The following is a 24,448-nucleotide window of genomic DNA, read 5'->3' as shown; positions in this document are numbered from 1 at the left end:
AGCAAGGCAAGGAACAAAAAAGGAAACAAATCCAAGCCTCTAGAAGGCTGCCTTGGCCGACCAAATGGAATGGGAAATAAGGGATTTTTTGCTCATGAATATGTGATATTCTATAGAAGAGGAAACTACCTTATTGAAGGTAAGACCTCTCCTATAAATAGGAGCCTCATTCTTCTCATTCTATTCATTCCACATAAGTTAGAGATTGAGAGTCTCTCTCTCTAGAACTTGTGGCCGCCCCTCTCCTCTCTCTCTCTAGTCAATTTCGTTTTATTGTTTTGGCACCTAGGTCCTCATTTGACCTAGAGTTTAGCTCTGCGACTTCAAGACTCGTTCTTAAGTCGTAGTGTTTAAAAGTGCCCACTCACTGATTCCTTTATTTCGAGTGATTTAGTGATAGAAACTTTCATGGTTGCTCGAGGTGCCGATGAAAGAAAGAGAGACGTGCTGCGAGGGGAGACGAGCGTTGCAAACTTTCCAAAAGCTTCTCAAGGTTCAAGCTTCAAGAAAGGTTAGTAAACTTCTTAGCTCATAATAGTTTTTATTTATATGTACTTGCTCTTTGTCTAGGTTAGTAAAAACTGTTTTACTTGTAAAAGAAATTTTTTAAAATTCCGCCGCTTACCGAAGCGTTAATTATTTTCTTAAACCCTAGATTGATTCCAACACATCTCCGTAGGTTGCCCGCAAATACTCGGTTGAATAGAACTTGGAAATGAAGTTCTCAACTGAACGGCTACGTTCACGACAAGCCGCAATTCCATTGAACAAATAAATTAATGAGCTTGCCATCGCCGACATGAGCATGTATGTTCTTCTAAATTAACGGCATATACAATCCCATCTCTGTCAGTTACCTCAAACTCCTCCACTGAAGATGGCCTCAACTAGCACAAAAAAACACACTTCATCTTAAAATAATGAGAAATCTAACATTGTTAACATTGATGTCAACAATTGACGTCAATTGTTGATATCTGTGATTTATGAGCTCTCTGTTTGTTGACATTGACGTCAACAGTTGACGTCAATTGTTGACATTGATGTCAACAGTTGACGTCAATTGTTGACATTGATGTCAACAGTTGACGTCAATTATTGACATCAATATCTTAAGGAGCTCTCAGTTTGTTGACATTGACGTCGCAGTTGACGTCAATTGTTGACATCAATGTCTTAAGGAGCTCTCTGTTTGTTGACATTGACGTCAACAGTTGACGTCACTTGTTGACATTGATGTCAACAATTGATGTCAATTATTGACATCAATGTCTTAAGGAGCTCTCTGTTTGTTGACATTGATGTCAACCGTTGACTTCAATTGTTGACATTTGATGTCAACAGTTGACATCAATTGTTGACTTTGATGTTAACAGTTGACGTGAATTGTTGACATTGACCTCAACAGTTGAAGTCAATTGTTGACATTGACGTTAACAGTTGACGTCAATTGTTGACATTGATGTGAACAATTGAAGTGTCAATTGTTGAGATCTTTAATAAATTTAAATAAACATTTACCAACATTAGAACAGCGTATGAAGTGTATTTTTCTGCTCTGGCTGGGTATTCTTTTGTCAAAATGTTTTGTGTATTTGCCGCAGCTTCCCGACGCTCATAAAACCATCTCATACTTCGCTCTCTCAGCCAATCCATTAATTTTGAAACTGGGAATTGTCTCACCTTTACATTTAATGCATTCAATGACTCCGCGTTGTTGTTCGTCATGATACCATACATCTTTTCCTTGAACATAAACCTTGCTCACCTTTGGTACCCGACATCATTGGCTAAGTAGCGACGTATTTCGGGATTTTCAGCGTCCAACATGACCATGAAACTTTCAAATTCCCGCTGAGTGTATGCTTTGGCGGTGCCGTAAAATTTCCACTTAACCTCCTTCGTGATCCCCTTGAAAGTAGTCTTCAAATTACCGTGTAGGTGGAACATGCAAAAACCATTGTCACAATTTGGAAATACCGTCTTCAGGCCATTGATTATGCCAGCATGTCTATCAAAGAAAAATACTTGTTGCTCCCATTCCCCAATTGCGTCCTTTAAGTTTAAGAAGTAAATCCAAGCCTCGTTAGATTCTGAAGGACCAAGACTGTAGCCTAGTGGAAAAATCTGCTTGTTTCCGTCCATCCCACAGGCCGTATATAACGTCCCTTTGTAATAATTCTTCAAATGAGTACCATCGACAATAATAACAAGCCTTACGTACTTCCACCCCGTTCTCTATGGCCCGAGTGACATGAAAAAAGTTACAAATACACCGCCATCACCAGTGACAAGGTCATAAAAAGAACCCGGATTCTTAGTCTCGATCATGTACCTTAACTTATGCAAGAACTTGTACGAGTCTTTCGAATTGCCATACAGAGACTTTAGAGCCTCCTCTCTGGACCGCCAAACTTTTTTGTAAGACAGAGACACTCCGTAATCCATTTGCATGTAATTTATTATATCTTTTGGTTTGCTCATACCCACGGTTGGATGAATAGACTTATGCTTAACCACCTCTCCTATTAAAGAAGTTGTTGCTTGAGGATGACGTCCTTGCCTTAAGTTTAGGGGACACGCGTGCTCATTGTCAAACATAAAATATGAAAATTACACAATTAGTTTCAAAACCCAAATGTCAACTGTTGACATTAGAGTTATCAACTGTTGACATCAATTGTTGACGTCTGGGAGATATTTGCTCTCAATCAACAGAAGGCAAATAATTCACCGACGTCAACAATTGACGTCAACAGTTGATGTCAACATTTGATAACTCTAATTCAAATTCATAATTCAACAAAGAGAGTTTACCTTCTAATTTGAAATATGGGCATATTTTCCTTTCTCACAACTCGAACAGCCCATTTACAACGCTCTCTCGACAAACAACGTGCAAGGTGTTTTTGTCTGAGCTCTTTGTCATATACGAGAAGTTGTTGTTTATGGCGAACAACATCAAGTGATTCCTTAAATTCTTTTTATTCGAGTACAAATCATAATGCTCAATAAATACAGAGGAATCACCATCTAAAATAAGAGTGTCCTCTCTCGTAGTAGAGCAACTTTGCACGCTATGTGGAGGGGACGGTGGAGGACTTGTTCTTCGCGGTGGAGGAGGGCAGTTTTGTGGTGGAGGAGGAGAGCTTCGTGGTGGTGGAGACATAGAGTTTCGTGGCGGTGGAAGGAAGTTTCGTGGTGGTGTGTGGGGGGGGGGGGGGGGAGAGAGTTTCGTGATGGTTGAGGATGGAGTTTCGTGGTGGTGGACGAGGAGTTGGGTTTCGTGGTGGGAAGCCTTGTCGTTGTTGTTGTGTCTCATTGTCTGACAAGCTAATGTCATCCAATCCTAATGTAGAACGAATTGCCAATTCATGAGTTAGGACCGAATCACACCCCTCCTCGGGTATTGATGGCATAAGGGGATTCGAGGCATAAGGGGATTTCCGTCACAACTACTATCAGGCTATTGCGAGTGGATCCAACTCTTGGAGAATCGAGCCCCGATGGTATTTCATTTACTTCCAATATCAATTGTAATTTCTCTGTGTCATCTTCCCTCCTTCTCCTCAAGTATAAATAACATTTTAGTGTTTCGCCGTTGGTTATCTCAATAGGTATCACTACACCAGCCATCGCATATGAAACGCCAATTTTATGGGTAGATGGTGATTTGCGCAAATACGCGTAAATTATTTGCATCAAACTAGCGAAGTTTACTTCATACGGCAACATAATTCCGAAAGATCCTTTCTTATGATACCGACCAGGTTCAACCCAAGTACCACTGTGCTTGAGTAATAAATAAATTTCCGCCATCACTGCGTACAAATAAACAAATGTAAAGTTAGTAATTGTTGACTTCAGATGTCAACAGTTGATGTCTAAATCTCAACCATAGACGTCAATTGTTGACGCTAATGTAAACAGTTGACGTCAACTGTTGACATCTAGTGTCAATACTGATGAACTTCAATGACATTACTATCAATGAAGTTCATGAGTTGTTGACATCTGATGTCAACAACTCATGAACTTCGCCTAAAAACAATAAAAATTGCCCAGAACAAAAAAGAGTCTCGTTTTTTGGCCAATCTCAAACATACCCAGAATAAACATGCCCAAAAACCAAGGAAAAGTTTGAAAAAAAAAAAACTAACATTGGGCGAGGATCGGAGCTACGTGCTTGGTCGGAGCTACGTTCTTCGTCGTAACTGGATCTATGAGATTTGGTCGTGCTTCCTTGAGCGTGTCGGAGCTCAAATCCAAGGGTTTTGGTCAGCTCAACTTTGGCAAGGATTGGGTGAACTCAAATCTAGGGTTTTGGTTCTCTTTTGGTTTTGAGCTTATTTTCTGACGAGAGAGAGATCTATCTCATTAGACTCGGTTAGGGGGAGAGAGAGAGAGAGAGAGAGAGAGAGAGAGAGAGAGATAAATTAAAGAGAAGAGAAATAAAGAAAAAGTTTAATTCGGAATATAATAAAATGGTATTAAATGAGGTTATTAATTAGTTTGGAGAGGATATGTGTGAGATTGAAAGATAATTTTAAGTGGAGGGTAAACTTGGTTTTTCACAAGGGGTCAACTTATATTTTTGGCCAAAATTATGTTTTGGTGGATTCTTGAAAAAAATTAGTGAGAAGGTGGTACTTTGAGCGATTTCTTTTATTTTTTGGCTGAATCCTTTTTTTTCCTTAAATTTTGATGCTCTTATATAAATATATATATATATATATATATATATATATATATATTTTTATTTTAACGATATATATTAGTTCAGTTTATTTTTCTATATACCAATTTTTTTAGGTTAGGTGAGAAAATAAATAAATCAAAATAACTTAAAAAAATTTGTTCCCAATCTTTTTAATTTATTTTGGGAATGCTTGGAAAGACTAAAAAAACTACATTGCTGTAAAAGAGAAACTAAGTCTAATGCCTATTTATAAAACTAATTTAAAATCTAGACTATATAGTTCTAAAGAGATTGTTATTAAGAGGCTTAATATTTTTCTTTATCTCATTTGATTGATTAGTTAAACTACGTATGAGATTTGGTTAAATGTGCACTTTGTCATCGCGGCGAAGATCAGATGATGTTTTTAATCTTTTATTGTCTATAAATCATATTCTTTTGTTAAATTTGATGGATATTTTTTTAGATGATATTTAACATACGTTGACCTTGCGTTTATTTAAAATTTTGCTAACTGATATTTGTTAAGATTAACTTTCTATATGGCCTTTTTCAGTTTAGGTAAAAAAAAAAAAAGTTCAAAATTACAAATTTAATTGATTTCCCTCATGTTATAAGGAAAATAAAGTTGTTGTAACCACTAGTAAAGATATTAAAGACAAAAATAATAAAATATAATTTACTTAAAATATAGACCATCTTTAAAAAAAAAAAAAAAAAAACAAGATATAGACCATGCAGCATAAAAGAGATTGTCGTTCACTTGTTTGCATGGTTTAAAATCTCTTATCTCACCTCATGTATTATTTATTGGCTATGCGTGTGAAGTTCAATTTTTGTCCATTATCTGGGGAAAATCCGCCAACAAATATTTAATCTTTTGTTTTGGTATATATATATATATATATATATATAATTTATATCATATGGACTTTATGGGGAATTATTTGGCTACAGTTTTTATTTGAAAACTGATCAAATGATTGCTATATAAAGATGGTTAGTCTTTTCATTCTAGTGGATGGATAATCAGCAAATGAAATGGGCTGAATGGCTGTAACAACCACTTGAAAATATTTTCCAGCTTTCCTCCCTAATTCTCTCGTGTAGGTGGTAGTATTTTGGAATGCGTTCAAGTTCGCCGGAGCTGAACAAGTTGGTGCTTTGTTCTCCTCGTACGTCGTTGTATCCTGGGAGGCGGTTGCTCACGTTATTCCAGCACCCGGTTGGAGAGCAATAACGCTTTAAGGAAATTGTCAAACAAGCCTCGACGTGTTCTCCATTTTCCCTTTTTATACCGGTTTCTTGGTGATATCCGGTTTAGTTTTTTTTTTAATTTATTTATTTTGGTTCTCATGTCTATGTATGTATTTTTATTAGTTTCGTTCATGATTATTTATTTAATTTAGTTATGCAATTTGTCTTATTATTCCCGCCTATTATTAGCAATATAGCTAACATACTTTATGTTGATGATTTGTCATAAATGTTAACATTGCATTGATCTTTATTACCTTTAGAGGTTAGTTGTAAAACAAAAGTTAAAAAGAACTTAAACCTGTGATTCGTCTTCAAAAGTTCAAAATAACCCTTTTAACCACTAGTAAAGAGATTGAAACAAAACACTAAAAGAAATACGACTGCCTATTTATAAGATTCACTTGAAATAAAGACTATATCTAATATAAAAGAGATTTCCGTTCTCTTGTTTTGAATGTTTTAATACTTCTTATCTCATTCGATTAATTACTTAATTTATTATTTGTTTTATTTGGTTAAGAACACATTTTTTTTATCATCATTATCTATCAAATATTGATACGTACGTATTTTAATGTTTCATTGTCTCGTTGACAACTTTATTTGTAATGTTAAAGACCCGCATATTACTGACATTGTATTTATTTATTACTTTGATAATCGATTTTAGTTAAGTTTACCTTTCTACATCGCCTTTATCTTTTTTCTTTTTTTTTTTCAATTGTATAATTTTGACAACATTAATAACGCTGTTGTAATTGCTAGTAAAGAGATTGAAAAAAAAAAATATAGCCATCTATTTGTATAATTCGCCCTAAATACATGACATCTAGTATACAGAGAAGATTGGTGTTCATTTGTTTTGAATGGTTAAAGATATTATCTCGATTGATCATGACTTCGTCCCCGCTTCTTGTGCTGATATATATTTGATTCTCTACTTTCTTTCGATGGAAATCTCTCTCGAGATTCTTTCAAAAGTGTTTCAATGTCTAACAAGACAAATAAAACATATTCTCTACAATTTCTCAAATCACCATTTTTACGGATGAATGAATTCAGACATGCACCCAAAAAAGGAGCACACCATACTCCTCAGCCTTATGGAGGAGTTTAAAATCCATAGGATATACTAAAAATAAATTCTCACACGTTGAGTGACTTGAGTCTGTTTGAAACTCGAAATACAGGAATCCATTATATTTTCTTTTTGTTGTTTGAATGGAAGAAAAATATGATAGAAAATAAAATATGAGCGAAAAAGAAAAACTGTATAACTACAATGAGAATTCCTCTTTATTGAAAAAAATCTAATGAAAAATGAGAATCTTCCTATATTTGTCTATGTGATGACTACATTTGTGTGTGTCTTCCTCACTTTCTCTTCAATTTTCTCTTTTATTTTTCATAACTTTCAAATACAAGCTAGAATTTTATTTTTCATATTTTATTTTTCCTTATATTTTCATTTTTATCCTATTTTCTGGGTTCCAAAGTGATCCTAAATTCTCCTATAAAATGAGTCTAATACCACTATTAAACTAAAGTTACCCAACTTATTCTTGAAATCAATTTGAAATAATTTCAAGATTGTTTTAGTAATAATTTCTTCAAGACCAGCCGTTTATCATCTAGCACTAGTGGTAGAATAGGAGCCTGCCACGATACAGACCCAGGTTCGATTCCCAGCTGGTGCAATCTTTACTTGTGAATATATATGCACTTGGGAATGATTGGGTTCATTTCGACAGTCTGATGTTCAGACAAAATTTGGCGCCTTCAAACCATTTATTTTGGGTTTGCCGAGCAAAAAGAAAAAAGTACACCCTTTTAAGTTTTTGCCAAAACAAACAATAACGCAAACTTGTATTCATTTCGAACTGGAAGATGCCCGATTATAAAGCTTTGTTGCAGGAGATCGGGCGGGGATTGAGACCGGGGTCATGATGTGCTTCAAGGTCATGGATATGCGTTGGAAAGAGAACAACTTTGAGGTGCTAGTAACTTGGGCTAGTTTGGAACACGGAAAAATGTGACGAAAAAATTGAGAATCTTAATATGTGTTCTTTAGCTATGTCTGATCTTTAATGAAATTAAACCCCTTTTAGATCAGCTCGTTCCCTCTATTCAATCTCGTGCTTTCAAGGATGACAAGACAGGATGACAAGACAGGTCTCGGAGTGGTGGCTCACGATGATAGTGGAGCTATGGTAATGTCTCAAGCTCGGTTCGGTCAGCATCAAGTGTAGAAGAGGCGGATATTTTTTAAGGAGATTGAAAACTTCTCTTTACTGTCTTACAACAAAGAGATTCTTGCTACCGAGTTTGTGAGACGTCAGGGGGGTCACGACATTACCGCCGAAGACATTGCAGTGGCTAAGTGTTTTTGTGAGTTTTTACACATTTTTTATGATGAAACATGTGCATTGTCCGCGGTTTACAGTCCCACGTCTTATTTGGCGCTTCATACGGTTACAAAAATTACCGCATATCTTTATGAAGCGAACCATTTTGAATTTTTTCGACCATGTATCAACTCCATGAAGGAGAAATTTGAAAAATATTGGGGAATCGAGAAAATTCCTTGCTTATATGGTTTTGCATGCATTTTGGACCCTCGAATGAAATTCGAAGGTTATCTCACTTTTTTGCAATATTTGAAACGTATGACTGGAAATGATTACGTAGAACATGATCATACTAAGGTCGTGGAAGAGTTTTACACATTTTTCAGGTCTTATCAACGCCAAATCCCAACTGCCCCCGAGCCGAGTCCATCGAGACACGTACCATCAACGAGTAGAGGAGTGTTTCGAGATCTAGCTCGCTTTGTTCGAGGAGGAAGTTCAACTCCAAGTTCGTCACCACATCCCGAACCCGCTACTGAGACGTTACAGCACGACGAGATCGTGCTATACAACACTCAACAATTTGCATCTATGGGCCAAGAGGATCTGAACTTAATGACATGTTGGAAGCAACACGAAAACATGTTTCCAATATTGTCCAAGATGGCCCGAGATGTACATTCAATCCCGGTTTCAACGGTTTCGTCCGAATCGGCATTTAGTAGCTCGGGTCGCATTATTGACGACCGAAGACATAGCTTGAAACCCGAAATGGTCGAGGCGCTAACCATTTACAAAGATTGGTGTCAACACGAACATCGTTCTCAAGAAACGTTTATTTTCGTTGATGAATTTGATAATTTTGGTGTCAACTTAGAAAACATGAGGATATAATCCCGTTTCTTGAATATTTGTAATCCTTTCGTTTTATTTTTCTTTTTATGATATTTATTGTAACCACGGTTTTCCTCCGCCACAAGTGAGGGTTCATTAATAAAATTTTCGTGGTTCCGTCCACGTTTCTTACTTAAAACAAAAACGTCTCAAAAATATTTTCATTATATAGTTTGTATGTAAAGATAAAATTTAGTTTGCATATTAACCATTTTTATTAAAAACGTAACATTTTAGTTCTCTTGATTTTACATTTTAATTGAAATCAAAACGGCTTATTGACTTAACGGAATAATGCTTTCCAATAAGAAACGGAAACGGCTTAATGGCTTAACGGAAGGAAAATTTCTGTTAAGCCATTAAGCCGTCCTTATCGGCTTATTGGAAGGCCGAAATTTCCAATAAGCCAGGTTGAGTTTGTATGCATTTTGAATTTTTTGGATGTTGACTTTGGCTATGGTGACTAATGAGATGTTGGTGATTTAAAAAAAAAAAAAACTCAAATAGTAACTTTCTGTGGTGTCTAGATTTTAAGTAACCATTGAAGTAAATTACGGAAAGTAGAAAATCAATTAAAAATAGCACTACAAATTGTATAGAATTACAAAGACTGAAGGAAATATATTTCAAGAAGCACCAGTGGTCTAGTGGTAGAATAGTACCCTGCCACGGTACAGACCCGGTTCGATTCCCGGCTGGTGCAATCTTTGCTGTGAAGACACTTGCGCTAAGGAAATGATTGGGTTCATTTCGACCGTCGATCTTCAGACGAAATTTGGCGCCTCCGAGCATTTGTTTTTGTAACATTTTATTATATAAATCGAATATCACCCTCTCAACTTTTGAATTCCGACCAATCTCCATAGAGACTCTCTGCTCTAACCTTGCCCGTTGCTCAACCACAATCAGGTTCGAAGTCGAACCATGATTCTCCTATCTTGTATCTCCGTGGTTGTCGTTACGAGAATCAGTCATATTTTTGTACGTTTATTTTTGTTCGTGGGAAGAAATGAATTTAGAGTTTAATTTTCAGAAAAGAATTTGGGGCAAGATACGTAGACTAAGCATATAGTTTCGGCGAAACCCAAGAAGAAGTGGGTTTGGGCAGAATGTTATAGATTTGTAATCACCGCGAAACCCAATCTCGCTTTAGTGAATGTTTTAACTCCTAATACGATCACAAATTACAAAGGCTTGTTTGATTTTGCCAGTTTGTTTAGTCGAAAGTTCGGAACAAGGTTTTTGAGGTATGTTTTCAGAGTTGACCCTGCAAAGATGCGTGCCGAACCGGTCGGAGAGCTCGGTTTCTCCATTGTCTAAGAGCTTGATCATGACAAGGCTGTTGGAGATCTTGGCCAGCGAGAAGGTCTCGGAGATTCTACCTCGGAATCACGGATCGTTCAAAGATAGGCAAAGCAAAGGTCAGAGAGGGAAACATTACTTTCCCGGTCAAGATCAAGTTCCGGTCTTTCAAGCCTCTGAGAGGAGAGACCTTGAATGGGGTCGTCAGGCGTATCTACAGCAGCGGGGTCTTTCTCCGATGCGGGCCCATCGGACAGTTCTTCATCTCGAACCGAAAGATGCCCGGTTATGCCCTCGAAAACCCTAACGCGAAAAACCGGCCCTTCATCGCAGAAGATTGGGCGGCGATTGAGACAGGGGTCGTGCTGTGCTTTGAGGTGATTAATACGCATTGGAAAGAGAACAACTTCGAGGTGCTTGGTAGCTTTGATGGTGAGTCCCTCGGTAGCTTGGATTTGTAAATCCGCCGATCTACAATATATTTTTTTTTCCTTTCCTTACATAGTATGTCTATATCAGGTCTTGTGGTCAGGCCCTTGGTTTATTTCTAGTTTGATTCTCACTAAACAAATTGGTACCCACTTAACAATTACTAGTGTTTCTAGTTTCCAAAATACAGTGGGGTTAGGCGGGGAACAGTAAATTAAAAAAAAAAGTATGTCTATGTCAACGAGCTCATAGATTTTAGTCTTTTGATGAGTTATGATGACAATATGGGAAAGTAAGTGACATTAAACTAAGATGAATGTTTTACCGCCTTAGTTTACTAAGATTTGCATGTCCTAGTTTTTGTGTAATAATTTAAGCCAGGTTAATTGTTCAGCTCTTCTGAGATGGTTGTGTTCCCTTGAAGTTGCAGTTTGATGAATTATGCATTGGAGATTCTCGTTTCTTTCATCAAATTTTGTGTTTGGATTTGTACTTATGCAAGCGCCAGTTTAAACCCGACCAACGCGAGTCTGCCTCGAGCTGAACGGAGTTGAGCGAAACTTTGCGATGAAGAAGGACAAAACAGAAGAAACCCGGCGATTGTTAGTGGTTGGGAGAAACAGGAAGCCAGAGACTTATTTTCGTTTTATTTTGAAGTAGAATCTGCATTATAAACTGCATGTTCAGTTAAAATTTCAGACTATATTGAAGAAGTTCAAGAAGACTTGTATCAAAGTTATTTCAGACTATAATTAAAATGGCGGGGTCTTTCTCCACTGCGTGCCCATCGATCAGGCCACCATTCTGGTCCCTAGAATGCCTGGTTTTGCCCTCGAAAATCCAACCGGGAGAAACTTCCGCTTCGTCAGAGAAGATCGGAGGACCATTGAGACCGGGCTCGTGCCTAGCTTTGCGGTGACTGTGATCCGGTGGAGCGTCAGCGACTTTGAGGTGCTCAGAAACTTGAATGTGAGAGTCTATGGGTCCCGTTTTTGTTCCCGGCTTCCGCCAATTTGATTTGTAAATAGTCCGAGCACAATTGGTTTCGTTTTCCTTGTGCAGAAACTAGCATTTCGCATCTGTCTTTATAGAATGTCAATGAGCTCATAGTCATTAGTGTTATGATGAGTTAGTACATGACTTGGGAAGTGACTGATGCTAAGAAGATTGAAGGTTTTCTGTTTCTTCATTTTCTAAGATTTGCTGTATTATTTTTTTTTTCGTAATACAACATTAAACCAGGAAAATGGCAGATTTTTGTAAATGAATACATATATTATATATATTTGCATCAAGTTTGTAAATTAGTTAAAGTTTCAGATTTTGTGTCTTACCGATTCAACATTTACCTTATTTTATGAAATGGGTTTTGATTATATTTGAAGATGAGTAAAATGCGGTTAATTGATAATATTCCAATTATTCTATATCATGGAGATTTAAGTTGCCGATTAAATGTTTAAGAAATTTAAAATGACATTTGTAATGGATACATCATTCGCCAAGAAAATAATTTATAAACATGTTTTTTTTTTAAGATATATACATGCTCACTGAAAATAATTTAAAGCTCATAAATTAATTACAGCAATACTTCAATACCAAGTTGAGTGATAAAAAAAGAAAAACTAGTCGGACTAAACCACTTGTAACGTTGGTGTTGCAATCTAGTCAACGTTTCACCTAAGTTTCAAATCTAGCCACGAATGATGACGTGACTTTATTATTCATTTATGAAATTACTAGATTATCCTCTATTAAAAGGCTAACATCAACATATAGCCAACGTTTTGATCGGCCAAATAATTCAATTAATACACGTCAACTTTTTCATTAAAAATTAATATACTTAATTTTTCGTTTATTTTACAAGCGATAAGTTTTGACTGGTTGGCTGAGACGTTTTTCTTGGGTTAGTTTCACTTAATTTCCGTTTATTTCATACGCAATAAGTTTTAATTGGTTGGCTGCAACATTTGTTAGTAGTTTCTTGTTTTCTTGTTTTACTTTCCCTTAATTTTCGTTTATTTTACACGCGATAAGTTTTGGCTGGTTGAAACATTGGCTAGTAATTGGTTTTCATGATTTATGCTACATAAGGGTATTTTCGATATTTTCTAACCGTTTATTTCTGTAAATGGTTATATTACAAAATTTATCAAACGTTGCCTACATCTTTAAAATCATGTTTGTAATTGGCTACGTTGCTAAATTACCCATAAAAAATGTGGCTGCTGACAGTTGCCATTACATGCATTTATTATGATGCAAGTCTGCGAGTTTGACTATTAGACTAACTCGTTACAACTCTATTATAGGATACTCAAATACATTACGGTTTAGAATAATTTGTGATTTGTGAAATTCATGATCTCGATACCACGAAGTCAAAAATATTGGTGTGTGGTTTGTATTAGCTAAAAATATTTGCTTCAACCTTTGGTGACTTTGTTTACAACACCAACCGAGTATATAGCTGCAACAAACGAACGCTATGAATGAAGGGATATATTCTCAGATAGTCAAAGCGCAATCCATCTCTACAAGAATCCTTCCGTTCCATGATAGGACCAAGTATGTGGAAATTAAGTATCACTTCATGAAGAGAAAAGATCTCAATTGACATTGTAAATAATGCAAAAGCTGGAATTAAAGATACCGACATATTGTGATACTAAGATGGTGACCCGATGAAAGTTTAAGCACTATCTTACGCTCTAAGGAGTTAGATCTCACTGGTCTAAGTTAGAGATTGAACTATGAATCAAGAAAAAGGGAGCGGTTAGACTGTTTAAGCTACTTTGTGAATCCCTTTGGTGTTATGGTAAAGATCGTGAATAGTTCAACTTCATAACTCTTCAACGACTTATGTGGATTCATTAGTGGTGTGACAAAGATCCTGAAAGAAATCATGGGATCAACTACTCAAGTTGAAGAATGTGTGTTTTTAGGAATCTAGATAGTGCCTCTAGCGCATACTCCAACGATCAACATTAGTGTTATTGCATTGGGGGGGGCATAAGAAATATTGAGAGAAGGACCTCAGCGAGATGTGAATCTAGTAAAGCTTCATGTATAAAGAATTTCATTACATTTCCCTCGTGGAGAAGGCTATTTATAGAGTCTGAGGGGCCATGACGACCTCTTGGACTTGCCTTGGGCAGCAAGGAGGCATAGGTCGTGTGGAAATGAGGCCGGCCAGGTGGCTAAGAGTCGGCCCAGCCGTGTGGCGATGAGGTTGACCGGGTGGCTTAGAGCTGGCCCACCCATGTGGCAATGAGGCCAGCCGAGTGGCTAAGAGCAGACCTGACAAATGTGGCAAGGAGGCCGGTAGAGTGGCTAAGACCCGGTCCGTCCGTGTGGCAATGAGGTCAGCCGACCATGTCTCTTGGGCTAGCCGGGTTAATGGCTGTGAGCTCCCATGTTAACTGTGTCTCCTGGGCCGGCCAGGTGACCGAGTGTGAGCTCCCGGGCCGGCCGTCCTCTTAAGCCGGCCAGGTGACTAGCAATGAGCTCATGGGCCGGTCGTGTCTTCTTGACCGACCTGGTGACCGGCTGTGTCGTTCATGACGACTGGGTGACATGCTGTGTGCTTAGGTCGGTCGTGTATTTGATTGGCATATCGAGTCTTTCTCCGACAGGGTCTCCGACCTGTCTCAAGACGCCTTTTCAATAGTTGACGAAGTGAGCATAACATGTTTTTTTATTATTAGTTTTTTTTTAATAATTCAGCTCATTGGATATTCACGCTTGATTTGTTGCTTTCGCTTTTTGGAGAACTCTGTGTCTCAATTATTTTAAACCGAGAATGACTGCATAACATTCACTCCCCGAATTTATTTCTTATGTTCCGTTTCTCAAGCTCGTTCGATGTTTGTTTCTTTGTCTTATGGATTTTTTTTTCCGTATTTTTCTATTTTTCTTTTGAAATTCCGGGACCACCTCTATTTTTGTTTTGGTGGGCCGGCCCATGTGGGGTGAAAAATGGGAAAGAGGAAATTTAAGGTTTTCGTTTGTCTTCATTTGCGCCTCCCGTTCTTCTTTTACACGTGTACCATGGATGGCCACAAGTTTTTCGTTGATTCTCCCGAATTTGAATTTAATTTTTCTAGTTTAAATACATCTCATTCGGAGAGTATTCATTGTGTCCTTCAATTTCTCATTCAGCCATGACGAGCATCCATCCTCCTTTATTCTCAGAGCTCCTAGACATCGACGTGTGGCTCGACGGTGATGACGATGCTCAGACGGTACAATAGGACGGCACGTGGTGGAGTCTTCAGTCGGTGTGCACCGGACATGTCCTTCTCTGGGTTGGACGAGGCCCTCTAATTGGCCGGCGCGCCTAGGTCGGTTGGTCTCTGTCTGGCCTGCGTGTCCGGACTGGCCGGTCTCCACCCATCTAGTGTGTTTGGACCTGTCGAGGTCTTCTTGATCGGCGCACCTAGTTCGGCCGATCTCATCTTGACCGGGGCACCCACTTCGGCCGATCTCCACTAGGACGGCATGTCTGGGCCGAACAGTCTTCATCCGAGTGACGTGTCCGGGCTGGCGTGGTCTGTCTAAGTGGTGCATCTGAACCAGTTGGTACCCATCCATCCGGTGTATGAGATCGGACCGAGTATCCCTCAGTCAATGTGCGATGCAGTGTCTCTCCTGCAGTGGGTAAATTTCGTGGTGATTCTCCACGTGACGAGTCTCCTGTGTTGGCAAGTCGGGCTACCATGGTGGTGATGCAAGCCGAGCAGGAGGGTGATGATCCCTACGTGGTTTTGCGGGGGTCCCCCTCCAGGTCCAATCCGTCATATGAGGATGCGTATACATTTGTCGATGCTTCCTATGCTTTTGGTCATGATGACTCGGAGCCATTGGAGAATTTGAAGAGGAGCGAGGAGTGCATGCCTTTGTCGCGGGCCGTCCCGCTCAACGAGCCGGTCGTGGATGACTCCTTTGATCATTCGGGGCTTAAAATCCGGAGCACTGTCACCCTCAACCACTTCAAGGCCTTCCAGGAGTTGTACGATATCCCGATGTCCGTGGAGACTTTTTGTCTGCTCATCGACGACAGTCTCTATCTTCCTCGTCGTGGATTCACTGTCATGCATATTTCTAGTCTCGTGGGGGAGACTACGGTTGCCTTTACAGCCATAGTGCAGGAGTTGCTTTCCCCACTACACGTGCACGCCTCCCAGATGAGTCCTTACTGCTATCGTGCGCTTTCTTTATGTGTGACGACCCGACTTTTCGGACCGTCACACTAAGCTTAATTCTATTACTTAAAAAAAAGTGGATAATTTTTTTTTTAAACATCATTTCATTTATAAAGTTTAGAATCTAAAATAAAACAACTTTGAAAATAACCAACACTTGAAATCTTACAAAACATTTGATGAAAATAAGAGAAATACTTAATTTCGAATTCCAAACTAAAGTAGATGTTTGGAATATTCAATGGAAATGAAACGATAAAAATTCAACTTCAGTTTTGCAAAACTAATTAAACTTGGAAAATATCTTAAGCATAAAAAAAATCTCAACCCGAGTGTTAGAAAATTTCGTAGCCGAAGTCTTTTAAATAAACGAGCGGAACCACAACCCAACCCCTTAGCCATCGAACGCCACTGATCCACCCTCCTCACTTGTTCATTTGTTGCTTACCTACAATACGGACGAAAACACATAATATGAGCTAATGCTCAACGAGAATAACTATGACTCTCAAAAAGATGAGTAATGCGATGCATGATCCGGTTATTATTGTTTTAAATTCTAACAGTGTCATGGTCTTTCGTATCATAAATTTTATCATATTTTATTCGGGGTGCCCCTCGAGTAGTCGTACCAATTTCAGTGTACACTTTGGAAACGAACTACGGGGCTGCGACCTCCCATAGTTGGCACCATATAATAAACATATCATATGAGAAAAGTAATCCCTTTATGAGCCCATAGGTCGGCTCGAGAGAATTCTCTTAATACCTCCGTAGCTCGAGGCGGTACGACTCTCTTACTTATCTTATCACTTATTTACTTGCGTTACATACAAAGATGACATATGACATAAACATAAATAAAATATGCTAATAATTAGAACATGATATGTCAAAGTTGTACTAAACCCATATATATACACTCATCATAACAAGGCATAACATAATAATCACAATTCACTCAATAACACATACACGCACATAAGAAATATCACACAAGCAATCATATAACACATATTAACCAATTCAGATCATACACTCATCGTAATTAATTTTAAACTAATCCATATTGTAGTGAGATTATTCTCACATTGTTTCGGAAACGTGCGACTTTAAACTATCGAACGATCGGAAAACGTATTTGGCTCGGGACGTAAACAAAAAAATTGAAAATCTGGTTCTAATAAACAATTTTTGTCGTAAAAAAGTTTCTGGAAAAACTCAGAGACGAGACTCGAAAGTGAAAAGATAAAAATACCCTTTGCACTAAGGTTTCGGCAAAACAAAAATTTCCGAGAAAAATTATGGAAACATTCCACAGAATAGGAATAAAATTTTAAACATTTTCTTCTTTAGTGAAAGTTCCAAAATCTGATTCCAACATGACGAAATCTAATTTAAACGTAAATTGTCTAAAAATTGAGTTTTAGAGAAAACGGGACAGATCTGAGCACTTATTAAAATAAATACTAACAAAAATACTTCCTATTAAAGAAAACTCCTAATTATTTTTATATATAACAATAACAAATATATGTGTCTTATATAAAAATTTCATGCCAAAATACGATATGCAAGTATTTTTAAAAAATATAAAACCTCGCTGTTTGATACAGGAATAAAACATCGCGCAATAATTTTAATATATTTTTAGAAATTAAATCATTAATCTAAAAATTACATGATTTTTATGACATACTAAAAACATGTTGAATATTCTGGTATAAAAAATCCAAATCACCATTCCTTTGTTAGCTATTTTGTTTTAAATCAAAACTTTGCTGTTTGAAACATAAAATAAAATTATGCGCGCTGATCATAATTGAATTTTAGAAAGAAAATGGTTTGTCCAAAAATTATGAAATTTAATATAAATATTATAAACATCTTGAATATTTCGGTATAAAAATATCAAGGCGAAGTAAAATGTTTATCCTTCGAAATTGAGTTGTTTCTTACGGTATAAGATCTGTAAAAAAACAGTTTTACATCTTTCTTTTCATAAGTAAAATATAGACCAGAAAAAAAATATGAGCACCGAAAGATGGAAAAAACTAGGTTTCGAAAATAACTGACGAGAGAGGAAAATTTTGGTGGTAAAAATAGTCCTAAAAGCCTCAAAACTAATAACAGCTAGAGCTTTCTCTCTCTTTTTTTTTGGAGGAAGAGAACAAGGAGAGATGTATGAGACGACGAAAGAAATTCAGACTTCAAAAAATGATAAAACCTCTCGTCTTCCCATTTGATATAATTTACGTTACAAATTTTAATGTAATAATTGCCAATCAGAGAGCAATTAAGGTCTCGACGTATAAAATCAACATTCATGACACAATATGTGATTGAATATTCTGATAATATATTACCATTACATTTCTTTAAGTAACTTGCATAAAAAATAACATTCTCTTTTGACTTTTCAAAACTCGTATCCATATATATATATATATATATATATATATATATATATATATATATATTCTATACTTGTCAAATTCATTATTTTATCTTTATACCCATTAAAGCTATACAAATTACTTTACAAATAAAAAAACTTTCTACGGGGATGTATGTATATATATATATATATATATATATAATATGATACATGTACGTATATGGTTGATTAAAAAAAATTATAATACACAAGAAAGGGAAAAAAAAAAGTTTACATTATAAATTAAAAAGAATGTTACACATTAATAAGAATCAACAAAAGTACATACGTATTGAATATATTCTTTACACCCATAAAAGAAAAAGTTAGAGAAAAAAATTATTACTTAATCTAATGTACATAATATACATATATACACACACGTAATTTAAAAGTTTATGTCACATACTTTCATCAATTACATTTCAAAGAAATTTTATCTATAAGAAATTCTCATAATGACTAATTTAAAATTTTAATTTCCCATCACACATTTTAAATTTTCACATAGCTAAGTTTTGGGTTTCACATTATGTCATATACTTCGGCATGAAAATGAGGGAAAATTTTTGACGGAAGATGACTTTCAAAATCTCGTCGTAGTTTTCGATGTCAAGAACTATTTTGGATTCTATCAGGTTCGCAATCGCAGTGGCTCGCAATTGGTCGGGGATGCGGACTCTATGAATCGCAGATTGTGGGTTTTGGTGTCATCCCACGCGTTCGGGATCATGCCTTTGCATTTTAGCCCAATGACCGACTTCTCTCTCAACCCTTATGCGGACGAGTCCGCCTTCGTCAAGGCCATTCATGCCATTCCTGACACGATGTGCTTGAGCAAGTGCTACCTACTTCGACAATGGCATCTTTAGGTGGTATCCCGCAGCTCTCCTTGGTCCACCGAGTGGTCAGGGCAGTGCTCCGCCGGCCTTGGTTTCCACCCGCGAGTATAAGTGAGTTATCCATTAGGCCCTAGAGTAGTTCCTTCCATTGTTCATGTGGGAATCAACCTAGCTTGTTCGTTTCTTCATGTGTAATGTAGTGTCGTCTTTATGGTGTTGCTGATATCTACTTTTTGTTTCAGTGATTGCCTAGTGGAATGGTTACCGTAGATCCATTTATGGATCTCTCGGAGGACGGCCTTAGCATCGCATGAACGGTTGTGAAAACCCTCGCTTATACAACGTTTATCCTCTCAAGACATACGTTGCGACATGGAACTTCAGCTTACTTGCTTCTTCCTAATCAATCGGGAGTTCTCAGTCTCTCATATATCTCACAATTGGGGCATCCATGTCGGCAGTGGGTTCTCGTTCACTACATTCACGAGCTCACGTTATACAAACAACTTTCAGAGGATTTCGATAGGCACTTTTCCTAAACCATCCTCGTCGATCTCAGACGCGAGGAACGTTAAAGTATCGGCCTCAGTGTTTTCGTCCCTTAGGATTTACGTGATTTAGTACCAGAGAAAGCCTCAATCTCTTTTTTTTGCCTTGGCATGGTAGGCCGTCATGTTGACCTCCTCCGCAGCATAGTTTCCTTAGACTTGGTTGATGATCAATTGTGAGTCGGAATGTATGTGAATGTTGGCCACTCCTAGCTTTCGTGCGAGCTCCAACCCCATGATCAATGCCTTATATTCAGCCTCGTTGTTAGAGGCTTTGAATTCCAAATACATGTCATATCGTAGTTTCTCGCCATCGGAGTTCATGATTACCATTCCAGCCACTAGTACAAAATATAGCATCAGGTGTGACATTTTTCACACCTGAAAGTGCAAGAGTCGCACCTGAAGCCACGTTAAGGTGCGACTTTAGATGTGACAAAGTCGCATCTGAAAGTCCGCACCTGATGATTTTAGGTGCGACTTTCCGCACCTGAAAGTCATTACTATCCGGTGCGACATTTTTGGTGCGACTTCTCGCACCAACAGTCGCACCTAAATTGACTCCAAAATAATATATTAAGGCGGGATATATAGTATCAGATGCGACTAGTCGCATCTGAAACCTTAGCGCGAAAGTATCATATGCGAGTAGTCGCATCTGATACTCATTCCCGCCTAATATTTTGGCGGGATACAATACAATCAGATGCGACTAGTCGCATCTGAAACCTTTGACGCGAAAGTTTCAGATGCGACTAGTCGCATCTGATTCTCTTTAGCTTTTTTTTAAATGCTGATTCTATTAGAATCAACATATAAAAAGATTCTATTATAATCAATATTTTTCGTTAAATTAATTAAATAATTTTAATAATAATAATTATATAATATTAATTAGAATAATAATTATATATATGTTGATTCATATAATAATTATATAAATCATTTAATAGAAATTCTAATATTAACAACATAAAATTTGATAATTTACGTGCAATAAATTAAAAAATTACAACCTATTCCTTTTGTTTCCCTTTTTCAGTCGCAGGGTTCCAATTCTTCAATGCACGACCTCCTCTTCCGCCAGATCTTCCTCGTGCCCCTTGGCGTCCTGGTGCGCTGCCGCTCGGACGATGTCGCTGAAACTCTACCGAATCTGGCGTCTGAGCATTCGGCATTGAAGCTGATGGTGGCGTCTGAGCATTTGGCATTGAATCGGATGTCGGCGTCTGAGCATTCATCATTGAAGCTGATGGCGGCGTCTGAACATTCGACATTGAAGCTGATGGCGGCGTCGTCCCAGGGTGAATCATCGCGGGGGATGTCTGCATGGGAGACGGATGCTGTTGTGTGTAGGAAAAGAACTGTCGCTGAAAGGCCTCCATCTGAGCTCGTTGCTTACGCCTCATCTCTTCCATTGCGACCTGTTGTGCGGCCAATGCTGCTTGTAGCTCGCTAACCACTTGATCTGGAACGCGTCTCGATGATGAACCTGATGACAAGCTCTCGTCCTGAGCCTGAGCCAAGAGATACGAGGATCTCGGGATCTCGGGACCTATCCCAACATACCAATCTTGACGTTACCCGAGAACAGTATCCATCACATACTGCTCCGCCTGGTCTAAGTCAAATGTTTGGCCTAACTCCGCTGCTTGTCGCTGAATATCCTCGACTTGAGTTCTAATTCGCGCCTTCAAACATATGTTAAAAAATTATTAAGATTATCGAATATTGATTATTAAGTAATTAACACAAGTAACTTACAAATGCTTGAGTTCTAATTCGCGCCTTCAAACATATTGGTGTTTTTTCTCCCACGTGTCAAACGCCGAGGCCAAAGTCCCATCTTCCCTACTCTGCAGTTTTTATCAAAATATGAGTAATGTATTTATTGAAAAATAAATATTACAAAATTAAAATAAACTTACGTTCAAATGTCGATGAGCCAAGAAAGAAATCGATCCTTGTGTGGACTTCATTTTCTTGTTCTTTGAATTGTTCCTGTTGTGATCAGACTTTTTCTGCAAATATTAAATTGCGTTATAATTTGATTTGATGTATAGAAGATAACATAATTTTTTTGAATTATACATTACCTTCCAATCGTCAGTTGCAAACTTCTCTATCACCTTCTCCCAATCGTCTTTCTGATATCCTTTTGGGATTTCTTCTTGGCGACATTTATTTGCCCGCAACATTTTCCTAAGATCGCCCCTGATAATCTAGACTTTTGGTTGCGCCTCATTCGCTTTGCATCGCGAATGATAGTCTGGTCAATTTGATGACGAAAGCAATCCGCCGGAAGCAGCTCTTCGGTCTCATCATCCTTGTACACGAAAGTGTACTCGGAATGAAGTGCGCTCAGAATATTGCCCAACATCTGGGGCGTCACTTCATTCCAATCACGAACTGTGACCGGGATATGGACTTTCACCAAAGCGCCGAAGCGGTTGTTGAATACTCCTACCTTTTTTTTTTTTATTTTTTTTCCTTACATCCTGGTAGAAGGTTTGGTTGATTGGGTGTTGGAATAGATCTAGGGTTTAAGTAAAAGTTTAACGCTTCGGGTAAGCGGAAAAATTTTAAACATTTTCTTTTGACAAGTAAAACAATTTTACTAACCTAGACAAAGAGCAAGTACATGTAAATAAAAACAATTATGAGCATTAAAGATTACTAACCTTTTTAGAAGCTTGAACGTTGAGAAGCTTTTGGAAAGTTGCAACGTTCGTCTCCCCTCGCAGCACGTCTCTCTTCTTTCCTCGGCAGCACGAGCAACCACGATAGTTTCTATCACAAGAATCACTCGAGAGATAAGGAATTAGTGAGTGGGCACTTTTAAACACTACGACTCAAGAACAAGTCTTAAAGTCGAAGAGCTAAAAACGCTAGGTCAAATGAGGACCTAGGTGCCAAAACAAAAACGAAAAGAACTTAGAGAGAGAGTATGAGAGAGAGGAGTGGGCGGCCAAGCTAGAGAGAGAAGCTCTCAAATCTCTAAAACTTGGGATGAATGAAATGTGAAGAATGAAGGCTCTATTTATAGGAGAGGTCTCACCTTCAATAAGGTAGTTTCCTCTTCTATAGTATATCACATATTCATGAGCCAATTTCCTCTTCTTCCCCTTATTTCACACGGCCAATAGGATCCAAGCATATCCTTGGATTTGTTTCCTCTTTTATTTGCTTCTCCCTTGACCCATTTGGCCGAAATTCCATATGCCTTGTATATGAAATTTGTTTCCTCTTTTTCTTTTAGCAAGTATCTAAATACATTTATGCACAAAATAATCTCCCTTTCTTTCTTTGTGTTGGGCGGCCAATGCTCTCCAGAAGGAGCTTCTAGAAGCTTCTTCATTTGTTCATGACAACATGAGAAAGGCCCATTAAGAATTTTCAATAAAATTCTTATGAAATGAAATTAATCCACAAGGCCCAATTAATTCAATCTTGGCCGAGTGGATGCATGTCATCAAATGACCATGTCAAAAAATTTATTGACATTCATCTCATCCTATATCCAAAAAGACAAAATTACCCTTTTGACAATTTTCGTAAAATTTGTCTCGTTCTTGTTTTGGCTTAGCTTCTAGTTTAACTATTCCTACTCGATATGATTTGTGACAGTGACCTCATGGATCCAAATGAACAAAGCTTGAGCGAATCACTTGGACTCAAAAGTTCACAAACCTTTTCCAAGTTTAGCTTAATGTGAACTGACTCCACTAAAGAGTTGACACTGAAAATCTCTCGTTTCAAATGAATTTATTTTCTACTCAAGAATTCAACCTAATTGTAATGAGTGGATCCACAGAATATTATCAATGTTTACTCTTCATGATTATCATCAGCTAGTAAGGATTTATAAAATTACCATTTTACCCTTCTAGCTGTTATTTCCTGAACTCCTTTGTCGCTTGTGAATAAGTTAGAAACAATGTATTGACGAGGAGCTAACAAGTCACATTGTTTCATCTAAAAGAGTCAAGACTCAATTTGGACACTGGCTAGTTCATTTATTCACATTCCAAGGAACAAAGCATGAGGTGATGTACATTGCATTTCAGCAATCTTGTACAAGAATTCCATATCTATGAGAACTTCACAAAGTTACTCATGACATCTTCACAACTTAGTACTTCACCAGTAGGCCCTGTTCAGAATCACATAGTGAGTCCGAACTCTGACGTTCTCAAATTAGAATACGTAAGCTGTGAAATGACATGTCTCATTTCAGGATTAAGGTAAGCACGATGCAATTCATACGTAGTGACTTCGAGACATAAGAGGTTTAATGGTTTGTACTTATTTTGTCTCTAGAAGTGCACTGGTCAATTCAGTACCTTCGGAAGATACCTAGAAGAACTATAGAGTCTTTAACTCTCAATGCCCTATAACCAGACATCATAGATTCTCCTAACAATCGTACTGAGGTCAATAGTCCTTTGACCCTTAGATTGTGAATATATCGTTTTAAGC

At 37.6% G+C, this 24,448-nt stretch overlaps 1 protein-coding gene and 1 non-coding gene across 2 annotated transcripts; both read left to right on the top strand.

Annotated features, from left to right (window-relative positions):
• The first annotated feature begins 9,908 nt into the window (after positions 1 to 9,908).
• LOC149393307 (small nucleolar RNA snoR114) lies at positions 9,909 to 9,993 on the top strand. Its single transcript, XR_016299994.1, has one exon. It is a non-coding gene; the product is annotated as a small nucleolar RNA snoR114 (small nucleolar RNA).
• Positions 9,994 to 10,535: 542 nt separating this feature from the next.
• On the top strand, positions 10,536 to 12,230 carry LOC149393306 (DNA-directed RNA polymerase V subunit 7-like; the record flags this gene model as incomplete). The annotated part of the gene is made up of 2 exons (XM_089617973.1): positions 10,536 to 10,935; positions 11,327 to 12,230. Coding segments are annotated over 2 exons (441 nt in total), but the record flags the coding sequence as incomplete, so codon positions are not given.
• Between the last annotated feature and the right edge of the window lie 12,218 nt (positions 12,231 to 24,448).

This window comes from Urtica dioica, chromosome 6 (assembly GCF_054948205.1).
Source record: "Urtica dioica subsp. dioica isolate 48M chromosome 6, U.dioica_male_clone48M_v1_H2, whole genome shotgun sequence".
In the NCBI taxonomy this organism is placed as follows: domain Eukaryota; kingdom Viridiplantae; phylum Streptophyta; class Magnoliopsida; order Rosales; family Urticaceae; genus Urtica; species Urtica dioica.
Note: the sequence above shows the minus strand (reverse complement) of the source record. Positions and strands in the feature narration are given on the sequence as shown.